At 43.0% G+C, this 24,470-nt stretch overlaps 1 protein-coding gene across 1 annotated transcript in view; it reads right to left on the minus strand.

Annotated features, from left to right (window-relative positions):
• The window catches only part of LOC309553361 (plexin-C1-like), a 201,429-nt gene extending 177,472 nt beyond the window's left edge, over positions 1–23,957 (minus strand). Inside the window, exon 1 of the mRNA XM_082254465.1 lies at positions 22,932–23,957. Within this exon, the coding sequence (XP_082110591.1) occupies positions 22,932–23,882 (951 nt within the window). The 5' untranslated portion in view covers positions 23,883–23,957. The remainder of the gene's footprint in view (positions 1–22,931) is intronic.
• Positions 23,958–24,470: the final 513 nt, after the last annotated feature.

Raw genomic sequence — 24,470 nt, forward strand, 5'->3', positions numbered from 1 at the left:
AGATGAAAACATCATTGCTGAGTCTAAAAGCCCGTATGCATCCCCAATAGTGGTAGTCAGAAAGAAAAATGGTGGAGTGCGAATATGTGTTGACTACAGGACTCTAAATCGGCAAACAGTCCCAGATCAGTACACGCTACCTCGCATTGAAGAAGCTCTTGATGCCCTGCAAGGCAGTAAATGGTTCACAGTAATGGACTTAAGATCTGGTTATTACCAGGTCCCAATGAGTGAGGAAGATCAAGAAAAGACGGCTTTTATTTGCCCCCTGGGGTTTTTCCAGTTTGTTCGCATGCCTCAGGGCATTAGTGGTGCACCTGCAACCTTTCAACGTCTAATGGATCGGACCCTGGGAGACCTTTGTCCCACTCAATGTATCGTCTACCTTGATGACATAATTGTCTTTGGCTCCACTCTGGAGGAGCATGACCAGAGACTGTTTAAAGTGCTAGATCGTTTGAGGAAGGAAGGTCTGAAACTTTCACTGGACAAATGTAAGTTTGCTCGTTCTTCAGTAAACTTTGTGGGTCACATCGTATCTGCAGAAGGGGTAGCAACTGATCCCGCTAAGGTGGAGGCTGTGGTAACCTGGCCCCGTCCCACAAATCTGACAGAACTGAGGTCCTTTTCGGGATTTTGTGGCTATTATCGTCGAGGCTATTCCAAGACTGCTCGGCCTCTTAATGACTTGCTTAAAGAAACCCCTGGCATGGACACAAGCCGCAAAATTCATTTCAGTGAGAGATGGACTTCTGCTTGTGAGGAAGCTTTTCTACAGCTTAAGAAAAGTCTTACAGAAGCACCAGTGTTGGCTTATGCAGACCCACAAAAGCTATACATTCTGCATGTGGATGCCAGCTATGATGGATTGGGAGGAGTCTTACATCAAGAGTACCCAGGAGGACTAAGGCCTGTTGCTTATATCAGCCACAGTCTAAGCCCAGCAGAAAAGAATTATCCTGTTCATAAACTGGAATTTCTTGCCCTGAAGTGGGCTATTGTTGAAAAGCTGCATGATTACTTGTATGGAACTCAGTTTGAGGTGAGAACCGACAACAACCCCCTCACTTATGTTTTGACTACAGCTAAGCTAGATGCCACTGGTCATAGGTGGCTTGCTGCTTAGTCTAATTATCAAGTCACTCTCAAGTACAAGCCAGGTCCCAAGAATATTGGGGCTGATGCTCTTTCTAGGCGCCCTGGATTACCCATGAACTTGGAAGAAAGTGACTGGGAGGAAGTACCTGGGCCTATTGTGGCTCCATATTGTACTACAGCTGCTGTACAAGGAGACAATATTATTTTCTCTGACCTACGAGCTATTGATTCCCTGGGAGCTGGTGAAGAGTATATTCCAAACATGTATTGCTGCCCCACTGCTTTAGGGGTGCCAGAAAACATCCAGCTGCAAAAGAAAGATATGATCCTTCTACAAAAAAGAGATCCAATAATCAGACATGTCAGAGAGTCTGTTTTCCGGAAAGATCCTACCTACATGAGAAAATACCTACCTGAGCAGAGTACCTACTATCTTAAGGAATGGGAGAAGCTCAAAATAATTGATGGACTTTTATACAGGGTACATTTGTTTCATGATCATCCTGGAAGGAGACAGCTAGTGCTCCCTCAAGTCTATAGAATCTCTGTTTTGAGAAGTTTACATGATCAACATGGGCATCTAGGAGTTGAAAAAACCTATGGATTAATCCAAGACCGATTCTTTTGGCCACGAATGAGGGAAGCTGTTGTGGACTATTGCCGCCATTGTGTGAGATGTCTGCAACGGAAAACTCTGCCTACTCGAGCTGCTCCTATGAAACACTTGAAAAGTTCTGGTCCCATGGATTTAGGTGCATGGACTTTTTGTGTATTGACAATGACAGCAGTGGTGTGGGAAATATTTTGATTGTGACTGATCACTATACTCGCTATGCTCAAGCCTATCCCACCAAAGATCAGAAAGCAGTAACTGTAGCCAAAGTGCTGTGGGAGAAGTTTTTTGTTCACTATGGATTGCCAAATCGACTTCACTCTGACCAGGGGCGGGACTTTGAAAGTCGCCTAATTAAAGAGCTGTTAACATTGCTTAACATCAACAAGAGCCGCACCACCCCTTATCATCCAGAGGGTGATGCTCTCCCTGAACGTTTCAATCGTACCTTGTTGAACATGTTGGGTACCCTCCCTAATGGTGCTAAGCAGACCTGGAGCCGACATGTTGGAGCTATGGTACATGCCTACAATTGCACCAGACATGAATCCACTGGCTTTTCTCCTTATTTTCTTATGTTTGGGAGAGAAGCCCGTCTCCCTATTGACATTCAGTTGGGTGTGTCTACTGATGGAGTGGAACAGAGGAATCACTATCAGTATGTGGCATGACTTAAACAGAGTTTGAAAGAGGCCTTTCGGATGGCTAACGAAAATGCTGCGAAATTAAATGCTGCCAATAAAAGGCGTTTTGATTCCAAAGTTCGTTACAAAGACTTACAACCTGGTGATAAAGTGTTTCTCCGCAATTTGGGACCTTCAGCCAAACATAAGTTAGCTGATCGCTGGAGAAATGAGTTGTTTGAAGTTGTGGAAAAACTGCCTAGGATTCCAGTATACAGGATTCGAGGACCTGAGGGTCGGATCAAAGCCTGGCATAGGAATAATTTGCTTCCGGTACCACAAGTTGCTACTGTTGATGAGGAGCCACAATCTGACATTGCTACAGATTCTAATGATGTGCCTTGTGGCAACAGTGGAGACCAGAGTGATGACAATGACTGGTTTACACCTCCACCAGAGTCTCCTGTACAGGTTCCTTCACCTAGTATTGATGGGGGCCTTCCTCAGAGGGGAGGTTTGAACCCAGCTACTCCTGCTTTTGAACCAACAGTCCAAAATGTTGTGCCTACAGTTCCAGGCATGGTTGGAGTACCAAGTTTCCCCACTAATGCTGTCCCAGAGTTCTCTGGATTTATGCCTGAGAGGTTGAGGAGAGGAGATTGTGTTCGATATCCTCCACCGGTGTTTACTTATGACACTTTGGGAAGACCCTGCTATGCTGTACAGAACTATGTACAACCTCATGTTCTGATGGACATGATTGCAGCTCATTCTAGACTGGTTAGCATGATGCCTATTTGTTACTAACCATGCTTTCTTTGCAGCTAAGCTATGTAATAGATTGCTTCTGGAGAAGTGGTCTGCAGAAGGCGACAACAATGTTAATTTTTCTTGTTATTTTATGTGTATATCCTTGCCGGGTCGGAAGGATTTTCAGCAGGAGGAGAATGTAGTGATGTGATAATTTCTTTGCCCATCTTTCAAATGTGTATTCCTGTTATGCAGTGTTTGTTTTGACATTTGTCAATATGGCTGCTGTGTTTTCTTTCTTTCTCTGCAAGAAGGATGAGGTCATCAAAAAGGGCAGAGCAAGGTTTTCTGGGTGAGACTGGAGATAAGAGAGACATGAGGGACACAGAAATGTCCTGCTGAAAGAACAGAGACTGTAAGTGCTGTAACATCCCCTCACTGAGACACTGCTAATGATTTCATGTTCCTGAGGAGAATATCTTATGTTGTATGGTTCACTGAATGTTATTTCTTCAATACATGGACATTTAAACACTCTGCTGTGTGGATTACTGTCTATATGGATATGTTTTCTCAATTAGGATTTCACTTGCTAATCACAAGCCCTGATTCAGTGGAGGCACTGGCGCTTACTATAAATCCTGTCCTGATCACACAGATTATATAGACTCTGCTCCTAAATACTACACAGGTGGCGTCATCATACCCCAGTAGCCACCAAGAGTGATCTAAATAGCGCTACACTACTAAACCTTGTGGACAGCCTTCACAGAAGAGTTGAAGCTGCTATAGCTGCAAAGGGTGGACCAACTCAATATTGAACCCTATAGATTAAGACTGGGATGCCATTAAAGTTCATGTGCATGTAAAGACAGGAGTCCCAATACTTTTGACAACATGGTGTATTATTTATTGCTTGGATTTGCACATTATTGCATTGTTTTTTTTTTCCACTTTATTTTCCTAATAAGAACCACTGATGACTTCCTCTGCCTGGCATAGATTTCTTCCTCGCTACTAGCAAGACCTATAGGCACTCTTGCCACCCTTCAGTCCTGCGCCTCCTGTTCACTCTATCAGGGGGCTTGAGTCAGAGGTGTAAGGGAGGCCTTCCTTCTTCATATCATGCTCTTCAAACAAGGTACATTAAATTAGAATGACCACTTAATTTCTACTGCTGAAAGAAAACAAACATTATACAGCTGTCCCCAGATCAAGGTAAATCTTTCAATATGGATACTTTTCTTGGGGGCAACTGGCTAAGAACCGGTTCACACTACCGCGACCGGTTCACACTACCGCGACCAGAAAGTCGCCCCATGAAGGAGCGACTTTTTAGCGTGACTTTAAGAGGGCAATTTCTCTCACTTAAACTTCCAAAGGTTTTAACCCTTCATCCAAAAAGAACAAAATATTTTTCACACACTGAACACCAGTAGAAACAAAAATTTACCTTTGCATAGAGACTGGCAAAACTACAATAAGTGTAATACGGGGACTTGCATTTTCTTTAAAGAAATGCTAATTAGCTGGCCTATCCCCAGTACTTTATACTCAGTGTGCAGTGCAGAATAAGGATACAGCAAGTGAAAGCTGAGCTTCTGATCTGCATATTAATGTAATTCCAATGATTTAGAAATGATTGGACCCATTAAATTAGCAAGGTAGCCAGTCAGTTATCAGTGGCGGTCAGCAATGACAATGGCAGAGAGTATTAAAATAATTGGAATAATGCGGCAGCCAAGGAACAGTCATTTTCAGAAGAACACACCATCAAAAGCATTAGCCATATTGTCACTGTCTCAGTTTATGTTTCCAATAATTAGTAGATCACAGATATTTTCTTGTCTTTTACTGCCTTATCTTATATTGCATCCTGTGGCAAATGTTTTCCATTGTGTTTGGCATTGCACACAACATGAATAATGAATACCCTGAAAGTAGCCATTGTGATTTTCTTTTTTCATCACATATACTGTATTAGTGTCAACATTTGTTGTTGTGTAACACTAGGTTTTAACACCTGTGACGGAATCCGGACACCCCAAATGGGAAATCTCCGCCAAGAACCTACTTCCTAAGCTCTGGAACACGGGATCCGTCAATCTGGCTATAGTTACCCCAAGAACTCGACAGTACAAGTTTTGGAGTCAAACCAGCATCAAACTGTTTATTGAAACACATGCACAAAGAAAATATACACTCTGACAACCCCTCCCCCTTAGCCAATCCACACAAACATACACATCCCATAATAAGCTTACTCAAGGCAGACAGGAACAATAGAACAATGGAATGCAGGTATTCAACAATAACAAACCCCCACGCCACTAGCAAGGGTCTATGAAAACACTTTATTCAATATCCTAGCAATCTGCAATATATCTTTATATATTTCCTGAGGGACATTGTTCAGAAATATTATAGTCCTAAGTGAAAGAGTCCCTCACTCTCCCAACACAAACCACACATATAGAACCCAGGATAACCGGGATAACACAAAAGGCTGAGTCCAGTCTGGTTGTACAGGGAGTCTGATTAGTGCAAGACCCAACTGGGGTTCTTGGTCACCCTGTGCCCCTAATAGACACAGGGTGACTTACACATAAGAAGGGCTGGGGAAGCTGGACACTGAGTCTCCCAACCTCCCAGTTGCAAAACTGGGTTCCACAAGCCCCCCAACCAAAGTGACTCACATCACAACACCTATTTCCAAGTTTTATCTGTTCAGTAATAAAGCATTATTTCTCTCTTTTTAAAAAAACATATTACAGTATTGTGCACAGTTACATGCTGAGTCAAAAGTTAAAGTGGTTGTAAACCCTTCCATATACCCAGTGAAGTGACTGACCTCAGGTGATACGCAGAGATGAAACAAATCCTCCTTCATAAGTTGTACCTGTCTATCTGCAATCTCCACTTCTCTACAACGATACAAAGTGCTGAATTTTTAAAACTTGTCTGAGAGTCCAGAAAAAAAGGGTGCAGAGAGCTGAAGTTACACTCTGCAGAGCTCAGTGTGGAGAGCTCTGAGAGCTGATTGGAGGAATTAGACCCCATGGGCACACAGGACTAGAGCTGAGGCTGTCAATCACTGGCTGTTCCCTCCCTTGTCACTGTTTTTCTCTTGGTGTCAGGAAAACTTGTCAGAAGTAATTCATGGTGATTGCAGAGGAATGAAGAAGCAGAGAGAAATGACACTTAGTGCTCTTAATTACAAACAAGTACATATACTGATATGGACTGGGTAATGTGTTAGAAACAAATGGATGCCACATTGTTTGATGAAAATGATTAACCTACAGAGGGCTACATTCAACGACACTCCAAAAAGCCAAGTGAAAAAAAATGATGCAGCAGGCTAGTCCATTTTGCTGAAATTCTATTGCAGCAACTCAAAATGGTACTCAGTAGTTTGTATGGCCCCCACATGCTTGTATGCATGCCTAACAACATTGGGGCATGCTCCTACTGAGACGACAGCAGTGTTAATTTTGGCAGCAAATTTCAATTTAGTTTTAGTCTTAGTCTTAGGACTAAAATGGCATTTTAGTTTTAGTCCTATTTTAGTCTTCTGCAAGTGTTTTAGTTTTAGTCGTATTCAGTCGACTAAAACTCCAGTATATTTTAGTCGACTAAAACGCCCTACATTTTAGTCGACTAAAACTCATTTTAGTCATCTATAATCAAATGGGTGTAGTTCAATTGTAATTTGTAATGCATTATTTAAGCATTTCTCTACAATTTCCAAACTCATTATATACTACTGCTGGTCCTGGAGTGAAAAATCTAATATGTTATTATTTATGCTTTGAGCATGCACCAGTGTTAATTTTTGGCAGCAAATTTCAATTTAGTTTTAGTTATAGTCTTTTGACTAAAATGCCAGTTTAGTTTTAGTCGTATTTTAGTCTTAAGACTAAAATGCCATTTTAGTTTTAGTCGTATTTTAGTCATCTGAATTGTGTTAGTCGACGAAAACGTTTTAGTCGGTTTTAGTCGACGAAATTAACACTGGACGACAGATAGTGTCTTGGACTCCTGGGGTATTTCCTCCCAGATCAGGACCAGGGCATCACTGAGCTCCTAAACAGACTGAGGTGCAACCTGGTGGTGACGGATGGACTGAAACATATGTCCCAGAGGTGTTCTATTGGATTTAGGACAGGCGAGCGTGGGAGCCACTAAATGGTATTGATTCCTTCATCATGCAAGAACTGGATGCATACTCTCGCCACATGAGGCCAGGCATTGTCATGCACCAGGAGGAACCCAGGATCCACTGCACCAGCGTAGGGTCTGACAATAGGTCCAAGGATTTCATCCTGATTCCCAATGGCAGTCAGGATGCCATTGTCTAGTCTAAAGAGGTCTGTGCATCCCTCCATGGATATGCCTCCCCAGACCATCACTGACCCAGTACCAAACCGGTCATGCTGAACAATGTCACAGGCAGCATAACGTTCTCCACGGCTTCTCCAAAACCTTTCACGTTTGTCACATGTGCTCAGGGTGCATCTGTTCTTATCTGTCAAAAGCACAGGGTTCCAGTGGTGGACCTGGCAATTCTGGTTTTCAATGGCAAATGCCAATAGAGCTCCATAGTGGCAGGCAGTGAGCACAGGGCCCACTAGAGGATGTTGGCCCTCAGGCCAACCTCATGAAGTCTGTTTTGATTCAGAGACATTCATACCAGTGGCCTGCTGGAGGTAATTTTGTAGGGCTCTGGCAGTGCACAGCCTAATCCTCCTTGAACAAAATAAGCAGATACCGGTTCTGCTGATGGGCTAAGGACCTTCTACGGCCCTGTCCAGCTCTCCTAGAGTAACTGCCTGTCTCCTGGAATCTCCTCCATGCTCTTGAGACTGTGCTGGTAGACACAGCAAACCTTCTGGCAATGGCACGTTTTAATGTGCCATCCTGGAAGAGTTGGACTGCCTGTGCAACCTCTATAGGGTCCAGGTATCACCTCATGCTACCAGTAGTGACACTGACCCAAGCCAAATGCAAAACTAGTGAAAAACAGTCAGAAGAGATGAGTAGGGAAAAAATGTCATTAGCCCCCATGTGTAAAACTATTTCTGTTTTGGAGGTTGTCTCATTGTTGCCCATCTAGTGCACATGTTGGTAATTTTATTAACACCAAAGCAGCTGAAACAACCCCTCTCTGCTACTTAACTGACCAGATCAATATCTCAGGAGTTTAATTGACATTAGGCTATACTCTGATTAAAAAGTGTTCCTTTAATTTATTTTTTGAGCAGTGTATATCATGTCTGAGGTTTACAGCCACTTTAACCACTTTAAGACCGGAGGATTTTCCTGCTTAATGACCAGACCACTTTTTTTCAACTCTGCACTGCGCGACTTTAACTGACAATTGTGCGGTCATGCAATGCTGTACCCAAACAAAATTTACGTTCTTTTTTTTCCCACAAACAAAGCTTTCTTTTGGTGGTATTTGATCACCTCTGCGCTTTTTATTTTTTGCAATATTAATAAAAAAATAGCGAAAATTTTGCCAAAAATTGACATTTTCTACTACCAATATATTCAATTTTTGTCATATATTTAGGCCAAAATGTATTTTGCTACATGTCTTTGACAAAAAAATTCTCAATGAGCGTATTTTTATTGGTTTACGCAAAAGTTATAGCATCTACAAACTATGGTGTATATACTGGAATTTACGCAGCTTTAATTTCTGACTGCCTATCTCAATTCTTGAAGTGCTAAAATGGCAGGGCAGTCCAACCCCCCCCCCCCCCCAAATTACCACTTCTTGGAAAGTAGATATCCTAAGGAATGTAGTGAGAGGCATGTTGAGCTCATTGGATATTTAATTTTTTTGTCACAGGTGTTTGCAAAAAATCATTTTTTTTTTTTTACAAAAAGTTGTCATTGAAATGATATATTGCTCACGCATGCCATGGGCAATTACACCCCAACATATATTCTGCTGCTTCTCCTAAGTACAGGGATACCACGTGTGTGAGACTTTTTGGGAGCCTAGCTGTGTACGGGACCCAGATAACCAATCACCATCTTCAGAATTTCAAAGGGCGTAAATTTCTCATTGCACTTTCTCACTCCCTATCACGGTTTCGGAGGCCATGAAATGTCAAGATAGCACAAACCCCCCCAAATGGCCCCAATTTCGGAAAGTAGACACCCCAAGCTATTTGCTGAGAGGCATGGGGAGTCCGTGGAATATTTTATATTTTGCCACAAATTTTGGGAAAATTACATTTTTTTTTTTTTTAACACAAAGTTGTCACTTAAAGATAAATAGCTCATCACGATACTTATGGTAAATGCTGCCAGGCAATGTATCCCTGCGCTTTGGAAATCTACACACACCCCTTTCATCAAACAATGGCTCCAACGCCTTAAAAAAGTGGCGGAGATGGAAGAACTTATTTACATTGCAAGAGACGCTCCTTCTAGATACCACAAAAAATGGGCCTGTTGGATTCATTACACCTCCACACCTGAATATGCACGCCTCTGCCAGTAAGGACCTTTTGTTCCTGGACCTTGTCGCCCCACGACTGCACTGCTCATTTTAGATTCCACCTAACCCGCCACCCCTTTTTTTTTCTCTTCTTCTTCCTCCCCCTCCCCCCTCCCCTCCTCCCTCCCCTGTCCTTGTTCCCTATTCCCCCTTCCCCACTTTTTCTCGTTTCATGCTGGGCGCATAGTTGTCACCGGGCGGGCCCTGGCGACTGGCACCCCCCTATCCTCTACACATTAGTAGCTTGACTTTTAGTCTATTTTACGGACGACTCCTCATTTTCCCGTCCCTGGGCGCTATTCGCCCAGGGTATGGGCCTCTCTACGGACCTACCTGACTCAAGAAGTTGTGCTCCCTTTGAGGTTCCCTAACTACTCTGAGTTTCTTTTTTCTCCTCTTCTAAACTTGGTGGACTGCTGGAGATTGATTCCGTCTTTGTGTAACGCTCCTGCGTTTTTATTATAGGCTGGATTTGCAGCTGCAAAATCTCCACTCAGTAGTCATGTAGAGATGTGTTGAATACCAGATCCAACTCTCCAGGACTCATCACTGTGGGCCTGTCAGCTTCAACATACAGATATATACACACTCAATGAGATGTTCCTGGAGTGATAGGATGTATATGATAGTATGAAGGTGATGTGCTGAAGGGACAGGTGTGAACAGTGACAAGGATGGTAATCACTTGATAGGTTTGTACAGGAGAGTTCAAGATGGTATTTAGGAATGCAGATAGGTTAGTATCGAGTATGCTAACAGGTGGTGAGGACAGCAGATGACAAATACAGGATAGACTAACCCAGTGCAAGGATAGATAGTAGTAGACAGGAGAGCTAGCAATCTATGCAGCAGTGCAGATGATAGATGGTAGTAGGCTCAAGAGCTAGCAATCTATGTAACAGTGCAGATGATAGGATAGTATGGATAGGTAGTAACAGTCCTTAATGTGCATAGGTAGATAGTACAATAAGGTTATGGAGGGTTCCCCTGCGGGGTACTTATCACTTGTAATGTTAGTAGTTTAGAGAGGTCCAGTAGATAAGGAATGATCTGGTAGTGAGATACAGGGATCAGTAGCGAGGTTCCGGTCTGCTCCAGGTAAAGGGAATAGCTGGAGGTTCCGATCGAGAGACAGGCTTGAAAGCATGTGGATAACAAGGCAGGTTGAACGAACAATGTGAGTGAGACCGCCGGCGGTTGAAATAGCCGCTCTGCGGCGCTCAGCAGTGACATCATCGTTCTTAAAGGTATATGCGTACCACCTGAAGAGAAAGGTGGGACGCATTACAGAGAAAGTGGTGATTAAGGGTACCGGAGGTACCAGAATCTTACAGTACCCCCCCCCCTTAAGGCCGGCTCCGGAAGGCCTATAGGACAGGTTTCTCTGGGTGTTTCGAGTGAAAGTTCCGTATAAGTCTAGGCGCATGAATATCAGAGGTATCTAGCCAGGTGTCGTCTTGGGGTCCATAGTTCTTCCATCTTATGAGATACTGGAGTCTTCCTCTATGGATGCGAGAATCCAAAATTTTCTTGATCTCATACTCTTCTCCGCCTTCAACTTGTATTGGAGGTGGAGGCAAGATGGTAGGCCTTATTCCTTAGTTAGGAACATGGGGCTTCAGTAGCGACACATGGAAGATGGGATGGATCTTGAGATCTGCTGGTAGGGTGAGCTGTACTGCAGCTTTTCCGATAAGTTTTTTAATTGGGAAGGGTCCCAAAAATAAAGGTCCAAGCTTCTTGCTAGGGATTTTTAATCTTAAGTTCTTTGTCAATAGCCAAACAAGGTCCCCAATAGCATACTGAGGAGAAGGTCTTCTACGAAGGTCGTAGTACTTTTTTTGTTGACTGTGAGCGTGTGATATAGTGGTATTGAGTAAACCCAAAGAGTCTTTTATTTGGGTAAGGTAATCCGAGGCTACTGGGTTACTCGATGGCAGGATGCGTGGTGGAAGAAGAGTGGGATGAAACCCATAGTTCAAGTAGAACGGACTTTGCTTCGTAGTACTGTGGGTTGCGTTGTTGTAAGCAAATTCCGCTAGAGGAAGGAGATCCACCCAATCATCCTGCAAGTATGATGTGTAGCAACGTAGATATTGCTCAATGCACTGGTTGACTCTTTCAGTCTGTCCGTTGGTCTGAGGATGGTAGGGAGAAGTGAGCTTTCGCTTGCTTGCCAAAATTTAGAGATGAATTGTGAACCACGGTCGGACAAAAGAGTTTTTGGAATTCCATGCAACTTAAACACATGTTTCATCAGTAGTTCCGCTGTTTGTTTAGATGAAGGTAGTCTACGGATAGCAATGAAATGTGCCATCTTTGTCAAGTGGTCCACTGACACTAGGATGGTATTAAATCCTTTAGAAGGTGGTAGTTCTACTATGAAATCTAAGGACACAACTTCCCATGGAACCTGGGGTATTGGTAGACTACAAAGTAGTCCAGATGGTTTTGTAGTGTCAATTTTGGACCTTGCACAGATGTCACATGAAGAAACAAATTTTTGTACAGACGTCTTCATATCAGGCCACCAAAACTGCCTGGTGAGCAAATTAAAGGTTTTCGTTATACCCATATGTCCTGCCATGGGCACATCATGCGATAACTCCAAGATCTTGGTGCGCATAGTAGGGGGTATATAGAGTTTGTCATTGTAATAGAGGAAGCCTTCTGCATCAGTACTTAGTTGTGGTGGAGGTGAATCCATTCTTATACTGTGCAAAATCTCTTCCTTCAAGGAACGGAAAACACCAATAATGCGTTCATAGGGTATTATGGGAATGGAAGGGATTTCGGCGCAGTTATCTTCGGTTAATCGTGATAGCGCATCCGCTTTCTTATTTTTGTCTGCAGGCGTGTAGGTCACTAGGAAATTAAATCTTAAAAAGAATAATGACCATCGTACCTGCCGGTGGGAGAGAGTCTTGTTAGTCTGGAGGTATTGAAGGTTTTTATGATCTGTATATATGAGTATTGGTAACTGGGTACCTTCGAGCAGATGTCGCCAATTCTCCAGTGCCAGTTTTATGGCAAGCAACTCCTTTTCACCCACTGGGTAATTCACCTCTGGGCTGCTTAGTGATTTTGAAAAGAAAGCAACTGGGTGGAGTGATGAAGTGTTTGTTGGTCGTTGGGAGAGAACTGCTCCTACTGCCATATTTGACGCATCTACCTCTAGAATATATTGGAGGGATGGGTCTGGATGGCGTAGTATGGGAGCAGAAGTAAAGCTTGATTTTAACAAGCAGAAAGCTTGATTTGCTTCTTCTGACCATTTGAATGTTTTTTTTATACTTGTCAGTTGTGTGAGAGGTCTCACAATAGCGGAAAAGTTCTTGATGAACTTCCTATAGAAGTTCGAGAATCCAAGGAATCGCTGTAGGGCCTTACGAGTTGTTGGTATAGGCCAGTCTAGAATACAGGATATCTTACTCATATCCATCTTAATTCCAGTTTTGGATATGAAGTATCCTAGAAATAATATTTCTTCTTTATGAAATAGACATTTTTTTAATTTCACATATAGTCTGTGTGAGAGCAGTCTGGACAACACAAGTCTTACATGTTTTATGTGTTCAGGCATGGATCGAGAATAAATAAGTATATCGTCTAGGTATACTACAACACAGACATCAAGTAAGTCTCTAAAGATGTCGTTTATGAATCTTTGGAAAGCTGCGGGAGCATTACATAGCCCGAATGGCATCACAAGGTATTCGAATAGTCCGTATCTGGTTCTGAATGCTGTTTTCCACTCATCCCCGTCACGGATTCGGATTAGGTTGTATGCCCCTTTCAGGTCTAATTTGGTGAAATAAGTAGCCCCACGCACCTGTTCAATAAGTTCAGGGATGAGCGGCAAAGGATAGCGATCCTTTATCGTAATCGTGTTTAATTGTCTATAATCCATAATAGGCCTGAGACTGGAATCCTTATTGCGGACAAAGAAAAGTCCTGCAGCAGTGGAAGAAGTAGAGGGTCTAATGAACCCTTTTGTCAAATTCTCATCCAAGTATTCCTTGAGATGAGAAAGTTCATCCTGTGAAAGGGGATAAACATGACCGAAAGGCAATTTGCAGTTAGGGAGTAGATCGATAGTGCAATCGTAATCCCTATGGGGAGGCAACACTTGAGCATTTTTCTCAAGGAACACTTCGGACAGATCCTGATAGCATAGTGGTGCAATTTCATCTGACACCACAGACAGAATCTACCCATAAGATGGGAGGTTACACGTATTCTCACAATAGTGAGAAGGGAAAACCAAAGTCCGTTTTTTCCAATCTATGATTGGTTGGTGTGTGTGTAACCAGGGAAGTCCCAAAATAATAGGAAAATGGGGTGAGGATAGTATGTCAAAGGTGATGGTCTCCACATGTGATTCGTTGGTAGTGGCAAGGAGTGCCTGTGTCTGGTTGGTGATTGGACCAGAAGACAGTGGAATACCATTAATGAAACTAACAGAAACAGGCTTAGATTTTGAAATAATAGGTATTTTATTTAAGGTAACAAAGCGTGTATCAATATAGTTTCCACAAGATCCAGTGTCGACCATAGCCTTGGTGGTGATCCTAGTTTGGTCCCACTGTAATATTAAATGAACAAAAAGATAGGGGTTAGAAAAGGAAGTCGTTAATCCTCCCAGCAAGACATGTGAACACTCACCCTCTTTTTTGCGGACAAGGGGACAGGTGCTTATCAAATGATCCGAGGATGCGCAGTACATGCAGAGATTTCTGGATGTTCTTCTAGCTCGTTCAGTAGTCGTTAAAGGTGGGCGTATGGTTCCTACATTCATGGGAGTAGGGTCAACGGCCGAAATCTGAGAAGGACTAGACAATGGCATTCCCATCTTTTCAGCCCTTCTTTCTCGCAGTCGTCTGTCGATGTTGATACTAAGTTGTATCAAGGCCTCCAAGGTGCCAGGTAAATCCGCTCGGGCGAGCTCGTCTTTAACAGCTTCCGATAACCCGAGTCTGAATTGAGTTCGCAAAGATGTGTCATTCCACCCTGAATCAAGGGTCCATCTTTTGAACTCAGATACAAAGTCTTCTACAGGTCTCCTTCCTTGTTTTAAGGCCCTCAACTGAATATCAGCAGTACTCTGCCTATTGGGGTCATCGTATAAACTAGCGTGTTCCGCTAGGAATAAGGAATAGGTGTTGAGAATCTGATCATTATTCTCAAAGAGAGAGTCTGCCCAGGCCCGTGGATCACCCGTCAAGTATGAAATAACGGTACAGACTTTTATTTGATCAGTGGGGTATGTACGAGGTTTTAACAAAAAAAGCAATTGACATGCGTTTTTGAATTCACAAAATTTTTTCCGATCACCTGTAAACACTAGAGGAGGGTTTATTTTAGGTTCAGGAGGCTGAACAGCAGTAAGCCGTGAGAGCTGGGTTACCTGCTGTGTCAGAGTCTGATTCTTTTCTTGTACGTCAGTCAGAGCAAGTATTAACGCTTTTACTTGTTGTGTTAATTGTGTCACTTGAGTGGGTAATTCTGCTGAATCCATTTTTAAGGTTCGTTCAATCTGTAACGCTCCTGCGTTTTTATTATAGGCTGGATTTGCAGCTGCAAAATCTCCACTCAGTAGTCATGTAGAGATGTGTTGAATACCAGATCCAACTCTCCAGGACTCATCACCTTGGGCCTGTCAGCTTCAACATACAGATATATACACACTCAATGAGATGTTCCTGGAGTGATAGGATGTATATGATAGTATGAAGGTGATGTGCTGAAGGGACAGGTGTGAACAGTGACAAGGATGGTAATCACTTGATAGGTTTGTACAGGAGAGTTCAAGATGGTATTTAGGAATGCAGATAGGTTAGTATCGAGTATGCTAACAGGTGGTGAGGACAGCAGATGACAAATACAGGATAGACTAACCCAGTGCAAGGATAGATAGTAGTAGACAGGAGAGCTAGCAATCTATGCAGCAGTGCAGATGATAGATGGTAGTAGGCTCAAGAGCTAGCAATCTATGTAACAGTGCAGATGATAGGATAGTATGGATAGGTAGTAACAGTCCTTAATGTGCATAGGTAGATAGTACAATAAGGTTATGGAGAATTCCCCTGCGGGGTACTTATCACTTGTAATGTTAGTAGTTTAGAGAGGTCCAGTAGATAAGGAATGATCCGGTAGCGAGATACAGGGATCAGTAGCGAGGTTCCGGTCTGCTCCAGGTAAAGGGAATAGCTGGAGGTTCCGATCGAGAGACAGGCTTGAAAGCATGTGGATAACAAGGCAGGTTGAACGAACAATGTGAGTGAGACCGCCGGCGGTTGAAATAGCCACTCTGCGGAGCTCAGCAGTGACATCATCGTTCTTAAAGGTATATGCGTACCACCTGAAGAGAAAGGTGGGACGCATTACAGAGAAAGTGGTGATTAAGGGTACCGGAGGTACCAGAATCTTACACTTTGTAATGTGGACGTCAATTTTCGTTATACAGCCTGATGATTGCTATACGGCTCCCTTTCCCACCTTAATGTTCTTTATCCTGCCTCCTTTTGCGCACTTTAGGTCCCCATCAATCGCCATGTATTACGCATTGGATAGTTGTCCTGTGTTATCTTGGGTTTTAATGCCATTTTTTGTACGCAAATCTGTTCAACTGTGCCTGTTTTCTATTGATGTTTTTATGCTCTTTGATACTTCAATAAAAGATAAAAAAAAATAAAAAAATAAAAGATAAATAGCTCACACATTACATGGGTATATGTGGAATGACACCCCAAAATACATTTTGCTGCTTCTCCTGAGTACAGGGATACCACATGTGTGAGACTTTTTGGGAGCCTAGCTGTGTACGGGACCCTGAAAACCGATCACCGCCTTCAGGTTTTCTAATGGCGTAAATTGTGCATTTCACCTTCGCACTACCTGTCACAGTTTCAGAGGCCCTGAAATTTCAAGATAGCACAAAACCCCCCAAATGACCCCATTTTGCAAAGTAGACACTCCAAGCTATTTGCTGAGAGGCATGGTGAGTCCATGGAATATTTTATATTTTGCCACAAGTTGCGGGAAAATTATTATTATTTTTTTTTTACACAAAGTTGTCACTAAATTATATATTGCTCAAACATGCCATCGGTTTATCTGAAATGACACCCCAGAATACATTCTGCTGCTTCTCCTGAGTATGAGGATACCCCATGTGTGAGACTTTTTTGCAGTCTAGCCGAGTACAGGACCTCGAAAAACCAATCGCCACCTTCAGGCTTTCCAAGTGCGTAAATTGTTGATTTCACTCCTTACTACCTATCACAGTTTTGAAGGCCATGAAATGCCAAGATAGCACAAAACCTCCCCAAATTACCCAATTTTGCAAACAGACACTCCAAGCTATTTGCAGAGAGGCATGTTGAGTGTTTTGCAGATCTCACTTTTTGTCACAAAGTTTTGGAAATTGAAAAAAGAGAAAAAAAAGGCATTTTCCAAAATAAATGAGAGCTGCAAAATACTCGCCATGCATCTTAGCAAATACCGTGGGGTCATTTGGGGGGGTTTTGTGCTATCTTGGCATTTCATGGCCTTCAAAACTGTGATAGGTAGTGATAGGTAGTAAGGAGTGAAATCAACAATTTATGCCCTTAGAAAGTCTGAAGGTGGGGATTGGTTTTCGGGGTCCTGTATACAGCTAGGCTCCCAAAAAGTCTCACACATGTGGTATCTCTGTACTCAGGAGAAGCAGCAAAATGTATTTTGGGGTGTCATTTCACATATACCCATGGCATTTGTGAGCAATATATCATTTAGTGACAACTTTGGCTCACCATGCCTTTCAGCAAATAGCTTGGAGTGTCTACTTTGCAAAATGGGGTCATTTGGGGGGTTTTTGTGCTATCTTGAAATTTCAGGGCCTCTAAAAATTGTGCCAGGAAGTGAGGAGGTAAAATAAGCAATTTAAGCCATTAGAAAACCTGAAGGTGGGGATTGGTTTTTGGGGTCCCGTACACAGCTAGGCTCCCAAAAAGTCCAACACATGTGGTATCCCTGCATTTAAGAGAAGGAGCAGAATGTATTTTGGGTTGTCATTTCACATATACCCATGGCATGCGTGATCAATATATCAAATAGTGACAACTTTGTGTAAAAAAAAAACAAATTGTCACCTTACCGAAACTTAGGGCAAAATATAAAATACTCCATGGACTCAATATGCCTCTCAGCAAATAGCTTTGTCTGTCTACTTTCCAAAAAGGGGTCTTTGGGGGATGTTTGAACTGTCCTGGCATTTTATGCTCAACCTTAGCCACACATCACCCCCTCTTCTAACGACTTGAAGACCAAGCCTTTTCTTTGACTTTTTGTTTACATGAAAAAATGTTTTTTTTTACTAGAAAGTTACTTTGAACCCCCAAACATTATATATATTTTTTTAAAGCAGAGGCCCTACAGAACAAAATGGTGGATGTTGCAATTTTTTTCGTCACACGGTACTTGCGCACAGATTTTCCAAACGCAACTTTTTGCGGGGAAAAAAAACATTTTTTTATATTTAATGAAGAAATACACTATATAATTCCTAATTGTTTAGTAAAATTTAAAAGATGATCTTATGCCGAGTACATAGACACCAAACATGACATGCTTTAAAAATTGTGCACGCCCGTGCAGCGGCAACAAACTACGTACGGTTTTAAAAGCCTTTAAAAGTCTTTACAGGTTTCCACTTTGGACTTACAGAGGAGGTCTACTGCATGAATTACTGCCCTCGACCTGGCATGCGCTGCGATACCTCACACGCATGCTGCAATTGTGGTTTACATATGACACTAGCCCAACGCTTGCGTGCGCCTTTGCGCGCAAGCACGGGGGGACAGGGGGGCTTGATTTTATTTTTTTTACTTTGATTTTTTATGTTATTTTGACATGAAATGCTGGCAGATTCCGGTATCTTAGGCCATAGAGATGATTGGAGCCATTCTCATCTCTAATCAGCTCTATGGTTAGATAATTGAACCACCAGCTGCACTCTCGGGTTAACCGGTGGGACAGGAGAGCCCGAGAAAAACTGCGGAAGGTGGCGGGAGGGGGGGGGAGTCCCCTCCCACTGCTTGTAAAAGCAGTCTAGCGGCCAATTATCCACTAGGATTGCTTTTACATGTAAGCCGACCGCTGGCTGTAAAAAACAATACCAAGATGGTGCCTAAATCTGCAGGCATCATCCTGGTATAACCACTCAAAGTCCAGCAACATACCAGTACATTGCTGGTCCTTGTTTTGGCATATAGTGTAGGTTTTTTTTTTTTTTCATGCAGCCTTTGGGCTGAACGAAAAAAAAAGAGAACCTAACAGAAAACTCTGCAGGAAAATTGTGTAGTATACGCTCCATTAACCGCCCAAACATCTAAACCCACTTATTTAATGGGGGGTGTACATGACAAGAAGGCTCTCTCCCCGGACTCAGTGGGGCATTTACTAGCCGTTGGGTGAAGCCCCGGCGATTAGATCGCACTGTGCCACAAGCGCCAATTTGTAAATGAAAGAGGTGTCTAAAAAGTGGCACGCTCAAATAAAAATTGTCCACGTACAAGTGGTACCCCTTTCCGAATAAGGGTGACACCAAGTCCCAAACTAGCCTACCGCTGCTCCCTATGTAGTCTGGGCAGTCGGGAGCTCCACAGTGCTATCTTTTCCCTCGTAGACACGGAAACTAACTGTATAGCCTGTGGCCCTGCCACAGAGCTTATACAGTTTGACCCCGTATCTGGCACGCTTGCTGGGGAGATACTGTTTGATAGCAAGGCAGCCAGTAAACTTTATCAGGGACTAACGCAGACATCTTGTTCGGGGGTAAACAAGGCTGCAAACTGCTGATTAAAGTGGTCTACGAGGGGCCGAATTTTGTGGAGCCGGTCATATTCAGGGTCTCCCTGAGGACGACAGAGTTCATTGTCATTGAAATGCGTGAACCAAAATAATTGTTTGTATCGAGCCCTGGACATAGCAGTAGAGAACATGCGCATTTGGTGAATTGGGTCAGTAGACCAATATAACCGCAATTCTCTCTTTTTTGTAATGCCCATATTGAAGGATAGGCCCAGAAAGGTCTTAAATTCGGAACCCGTTATAGGATTCCAGCCGAATTCTCTGGCAAAGGGTGAATTTGGATTGGCGGTAATAAATTGACTAGCATACAAATTACTTTGATCCACAAAAGATCTGTAAAGATCTTCAGTGAAAAACAGCTCAAAAAAAAATTAAGGGGATTAAAACCAGCTGTTTCCACTCAAATTCCGGGTTGGGCAGTGAATGGGGGAAGTACGGGCGCTGTAGAATCTGTGGGCTGCCAATTAGGATATGCCAGCGCTTCAGGGAGGACACTATGGGCTCTACGGATCTGTCTTCGAATACGCAGTGACTGTGGGCCACTACTCGTGGTAGCCAACGCACCAGCTTCAACTGCACTTATGGGACTCACCACGTCACCAAGTGTTACTGCAGTGCTGGTTGTTCTAGGTCCAGGGTGTACTAGGCCGCTCATGCTTGCCAGATCACGAGAAGTGTGAGCGGCATTAGTACTGGCACTCTGCTGCATACGAGAAACATCAGGTTCTTGCATCTCAGCAACTCCAGAATGGGGTCGGGTACGCCTGACCTTAGCAGGGACCCATCCGTCGTCAGACCTATTTGTCAGGGAGCCGCTATTCTTTAAAGGTTTGTATACTGACCCTGATTCTGCCAGTGAGGCTTCCCCATCGCTCTCATCTGACATGGTCAGTATACTGTAGGCCGCTGCACTACTGTACCACCGTTTGGACATTTTATCAACTAAATTTAAAGGTACAGTAGTGTGACTAACAGGTAAAAATCTATTGATTACTGCACTTGCCTGGGTAGGGTGGGCCGGGCGGAGGGGCTAAACGCAGGTGCTGGCAGGAATCAGTGCTGATCGTGCAAACACCGCGTTTTGGGAACCCTAAACTATGGGGACGCTAGTATAGTTCTGATCAGACCAGATATTGATCTGTTCAAACACTATACTAGTAATGGAGGTGTATGTATGTATGCATGTGTGTGTGTGTGTATGTGTGTTAGTGTACTTGACTCTAACTGACGCTAAATAACGATGGTGTGGTGGGACCCTGATGCTAACTAGACCAAGTAGCGTCACCCGTGACACTAATAAAGTGATCGGTAATCACTGTATATAGTGAACACTGTGACAGGGCAGTGAAGGGGTTAACTGGAGGAGATCAAGGGGTTAAACCTTTTTAGGGGATAGATGGCGGGTGGCCTAAACCTATTTGGGCCTAGCGTAAGCGCGATTTAGGGTCACAAGTGACACTAAATACAGTGATCAGTAAAAGATCTGTATACCACTGTATATAGTGTACACTGTGAGGGGTTTGGGGGGTGATCAGGGATGATCAAGGGGTTAAATGTGTACCTATGTGTGTTAGTGTCAGTGTAGTGTTGGTGGAACTCACGTTTAGCTATCTCTCCTTCTCCTGGAACCGAAATCGCTCCAGGAGGGAAAATGACATCACTTCCCCTGCCTGTGTTTACATTACACACGCAGGGGATACGATGCCTTTGGCCAGAACCGATCACCAGACCCAAAATCATTGGTCTGCATCTAGTGACTGATCGGTTCTGAGCCGAATCAGACCAGGATCGGCTCGCAGGGTGCGCGGCAGCGCGCCCTGCGAGCTGTGAATGCGCCCGACGTAGGTCTATGTTCCTGAACCTAGCCGCGCCGCTCTGCTGCAGTAGCAGCAATGTGAGCGGTCGGCAAGTGGTTAACGGACAATTGCATGGTTGTGCGACACTGTACCCAAATTAAATTTACTCCCTTTTATTTCCCCACAAATAGAGCTTTCTTTTGGTGGTATTTGATCACCTGTGCGATTTTTAATTTTTGAAAAAAAGAGCGACGATTTTGAAAAAAAAAAACAATATCTTTGACATTCTGATATAACATCCCCCAAAAAAATGTACAAATCAACATTTTTTAACATTTTAGGCCAATTTGTTTTCTGTTTATTTTTTTACTAGTAATGGCGGTGATCTGCGATTTTTTTTTTTGTGGGACTGCGACATTGCAGCGGACAGATCGGACCCCTAACTGACATTTTTGACACTTTAGGGGGGACCAGTGACATTACTACAGTAATTAGTGCTATAAATATGCACTGTTACAGTAATAATGACACTGGCAGGGAAGGGGTTAACACTGTTGGTGATCAAGGGTTAAATGTGTGCCTCATGCTTACTGACGTGTGTGGGGGGAGGGGATTGTGTGACACAGATACAGATCGCAGGTTCAGCTATGCTGAATCTTGTGATCTGTCCCTGCCTGTCACAGAGGAGATCCGCCCGCTTTGTTTACACAAGCGGGTGGATTTTCTCACTCTTTCCCGACGATTGGGGCAGAGAGGCGTTGATCACCGCCTCTCCTCCATTGGCCCGACTCCCGTTGTGTCCCAATACAGTGGGAGTGAGCCTCCGAGAGGGGGCAGAATCCAGCGACGTAGGTGTACGTCGCTGGATTCAGGAGAGCAACTCTGCCGCAGTACCCTCCATGTGAGCGGTCGGCAAGTGGTTAAAGTATAACTAAAGGCAAAACTTTTTTTTAATAGAGTGGAGAGGGATTACAACATCTTTTGTGTTTTTATAGCTATCTGTGTCCCTGTTAGAGAGATTCAACCTGTATATTCGTCCTGTTTGTTTATCATTATCCCCAAGAAGGAAAGTGAAATAAAATCCCAAAATTTGGATTGTTATCAGAGCAGGTGGGAAATATTTCAATGGGGACATTACATCTGGTGATCCTTGTGACAACCAGGAATGCCCATGCTTTGGATGTGTTTTCTCTCACTTCCTGTTTTGGCTATGGGACAGGAAGTCAAGGACTATCTCCTGAATAGGACATAAATGGCCAGAAAAAAAATGTCAGGGGTTAAAACTCTCCCTTACTCAATCCAAAAAATGGGGCAGACCCAACTGAACATGTTTTTTCCATTCTATGTTTCTATAGAGCATTAAATAATACAGATCAGAGAAAGCATTAGCATTAAAAACATATGAAACTGTTTGGAAAATATGTATTGGAAGTTATGGTGTTAAATATAAGCAATAAATACTTGAAACATGGCAGCTAGGAAATACCTAACACTCATGGGCCCATATATGGTGGGACACAGTTAGGTATTGGTAATAAATGTCAGAAACTGACTTAGATGTAAATATCAATACAGTGACAGAAGCAGTTGCAGTTACTATCTCCTCAATAGTTATGACCTATATTTAAGCAAGTGGTCTTGTAGGTATAATATGAAATTAATAAAAAAAAGCTATTAATACTCACACAGGAATCATTATCAACAACAAAGTCGGTATAGATGCAACCTTTTGGTCTGTTCTCCAGCAAAGTGATGTTGTAGATGCAAAGAGCAGTCTTATCTAGAGATGTACTATTGTTTGTGCTAAAAATTCCAGCCCAAAAGAAACTCCCAGAGCTGGCGAATGCAAACGAAGACAAAATCACCCCTCTCTGAGTCTCCGTCCCACATGTTAGATTATACTGAGAGTTATATGAAAGACTTCCATCATGCCAATCCAGAACTAACAGTCTTGCCCTCATTTCATTCGATGGGTAATACGGAAATATAAACTTCCTTTTCCATTCAAATGCATCAATAATGTTTAGGACAGGGGACTGAAATTTTAGTTCAACACTGTCAATACGTGTAAATGTGTCATCATAGTTCTTCTCTCTTATTACTATTGTTCTTCTTCCAGATGTTCCCTTTACGGTAGGTGCAGCAGTTACAAAGTTCTTGTCTTTTTGGAAAATAAAGCCTGCAGCAGTATGTTCAGGGTTACAGGACACAATATCTTCACCGTATCCTTTAAGAAGAGTGAGGTTATTGACACTGTACTCCCTGCACGCCCCTGAATTTTTATTCCAGCAACTGAGTACAGTATCGTTATACACAAGTAAAATTTTGTTATGGTACACCTGTGACTCGGCTTCTTTTCTTTCTCCTTTACAACTTTTGTTTCTTCCATCGAGTAGCCCTGGATTTCTTACTGCCTGAATTTGAAGCGTATGATTAAAGAGATGCAGATTGTCTTCTGTGGCTACTACAATGTGTTCCTTCCCAGTTGCAATGTTTTGAATAGGATGAGTGAATCTGAAGGATCCCTCACTGAGCACAGGATCTGTTGTTGTAAATCTAATGAGAAGAAACAGTAGAATGCTGGCAGAAGGAGACATGGGCATCCTGTAGTTGTTGTTTCCCCGCACATGGCCCATAGATGACTGCTGTGTGAGATGTCTGCAGCTGTGCTACACTGAACAGGAATCAAACACTTTAAATGATATAATGAAGAGCTTAGTTCCCATTTTACTGCAACTTCCTGAACTATTGTAAGTGAAGCAACAGCAAAAATTTGCTGACATATCCCCTTTATGTTCCTGCCCATTACCAACTTGGTAACTAAAAAAAAAAAAAAAAAAATACACTTTAGCTAAAGGGGAACTAGATAATATTTTCATGAAATTTACATTCTGAGCTCTTGTGTAATCAGAACTCCTTTCCTGCACAAACTTTAATTTCCTACATCAAAACATAACTTGCATACTCTTTTTCTTTATTATTGACGTGTGTAGCACGTGTATCCCCACCACCACTGATGTCATCCCTATCCCCCATCACCACTGATGTCATCCCTATCCCCCCATCACTAACTGCCTAATGGGAGGGGGATAGGAAGACATCAGCAACGGTGGTGGAGATAGGGATGACATCAGTGGTGGTGGTGAGGATAGGATGACATCAGTGACAGCTGTGGGGATAGAGATAACATCAGTGGTAGTGGGATATGGATGACATCAGTGGCA

Source organism: Pelophylax lessonae, assembly GCF_965119305.1.
Source record: "Pelophylax lessonae genome assembly, chromosome: 4".
Lineage (NCBI taxonomy): Eukaryota > Metazoa > Chordata > Amphibia > Anura > Ranidae > Pelophylax > Pelophylax lessonae.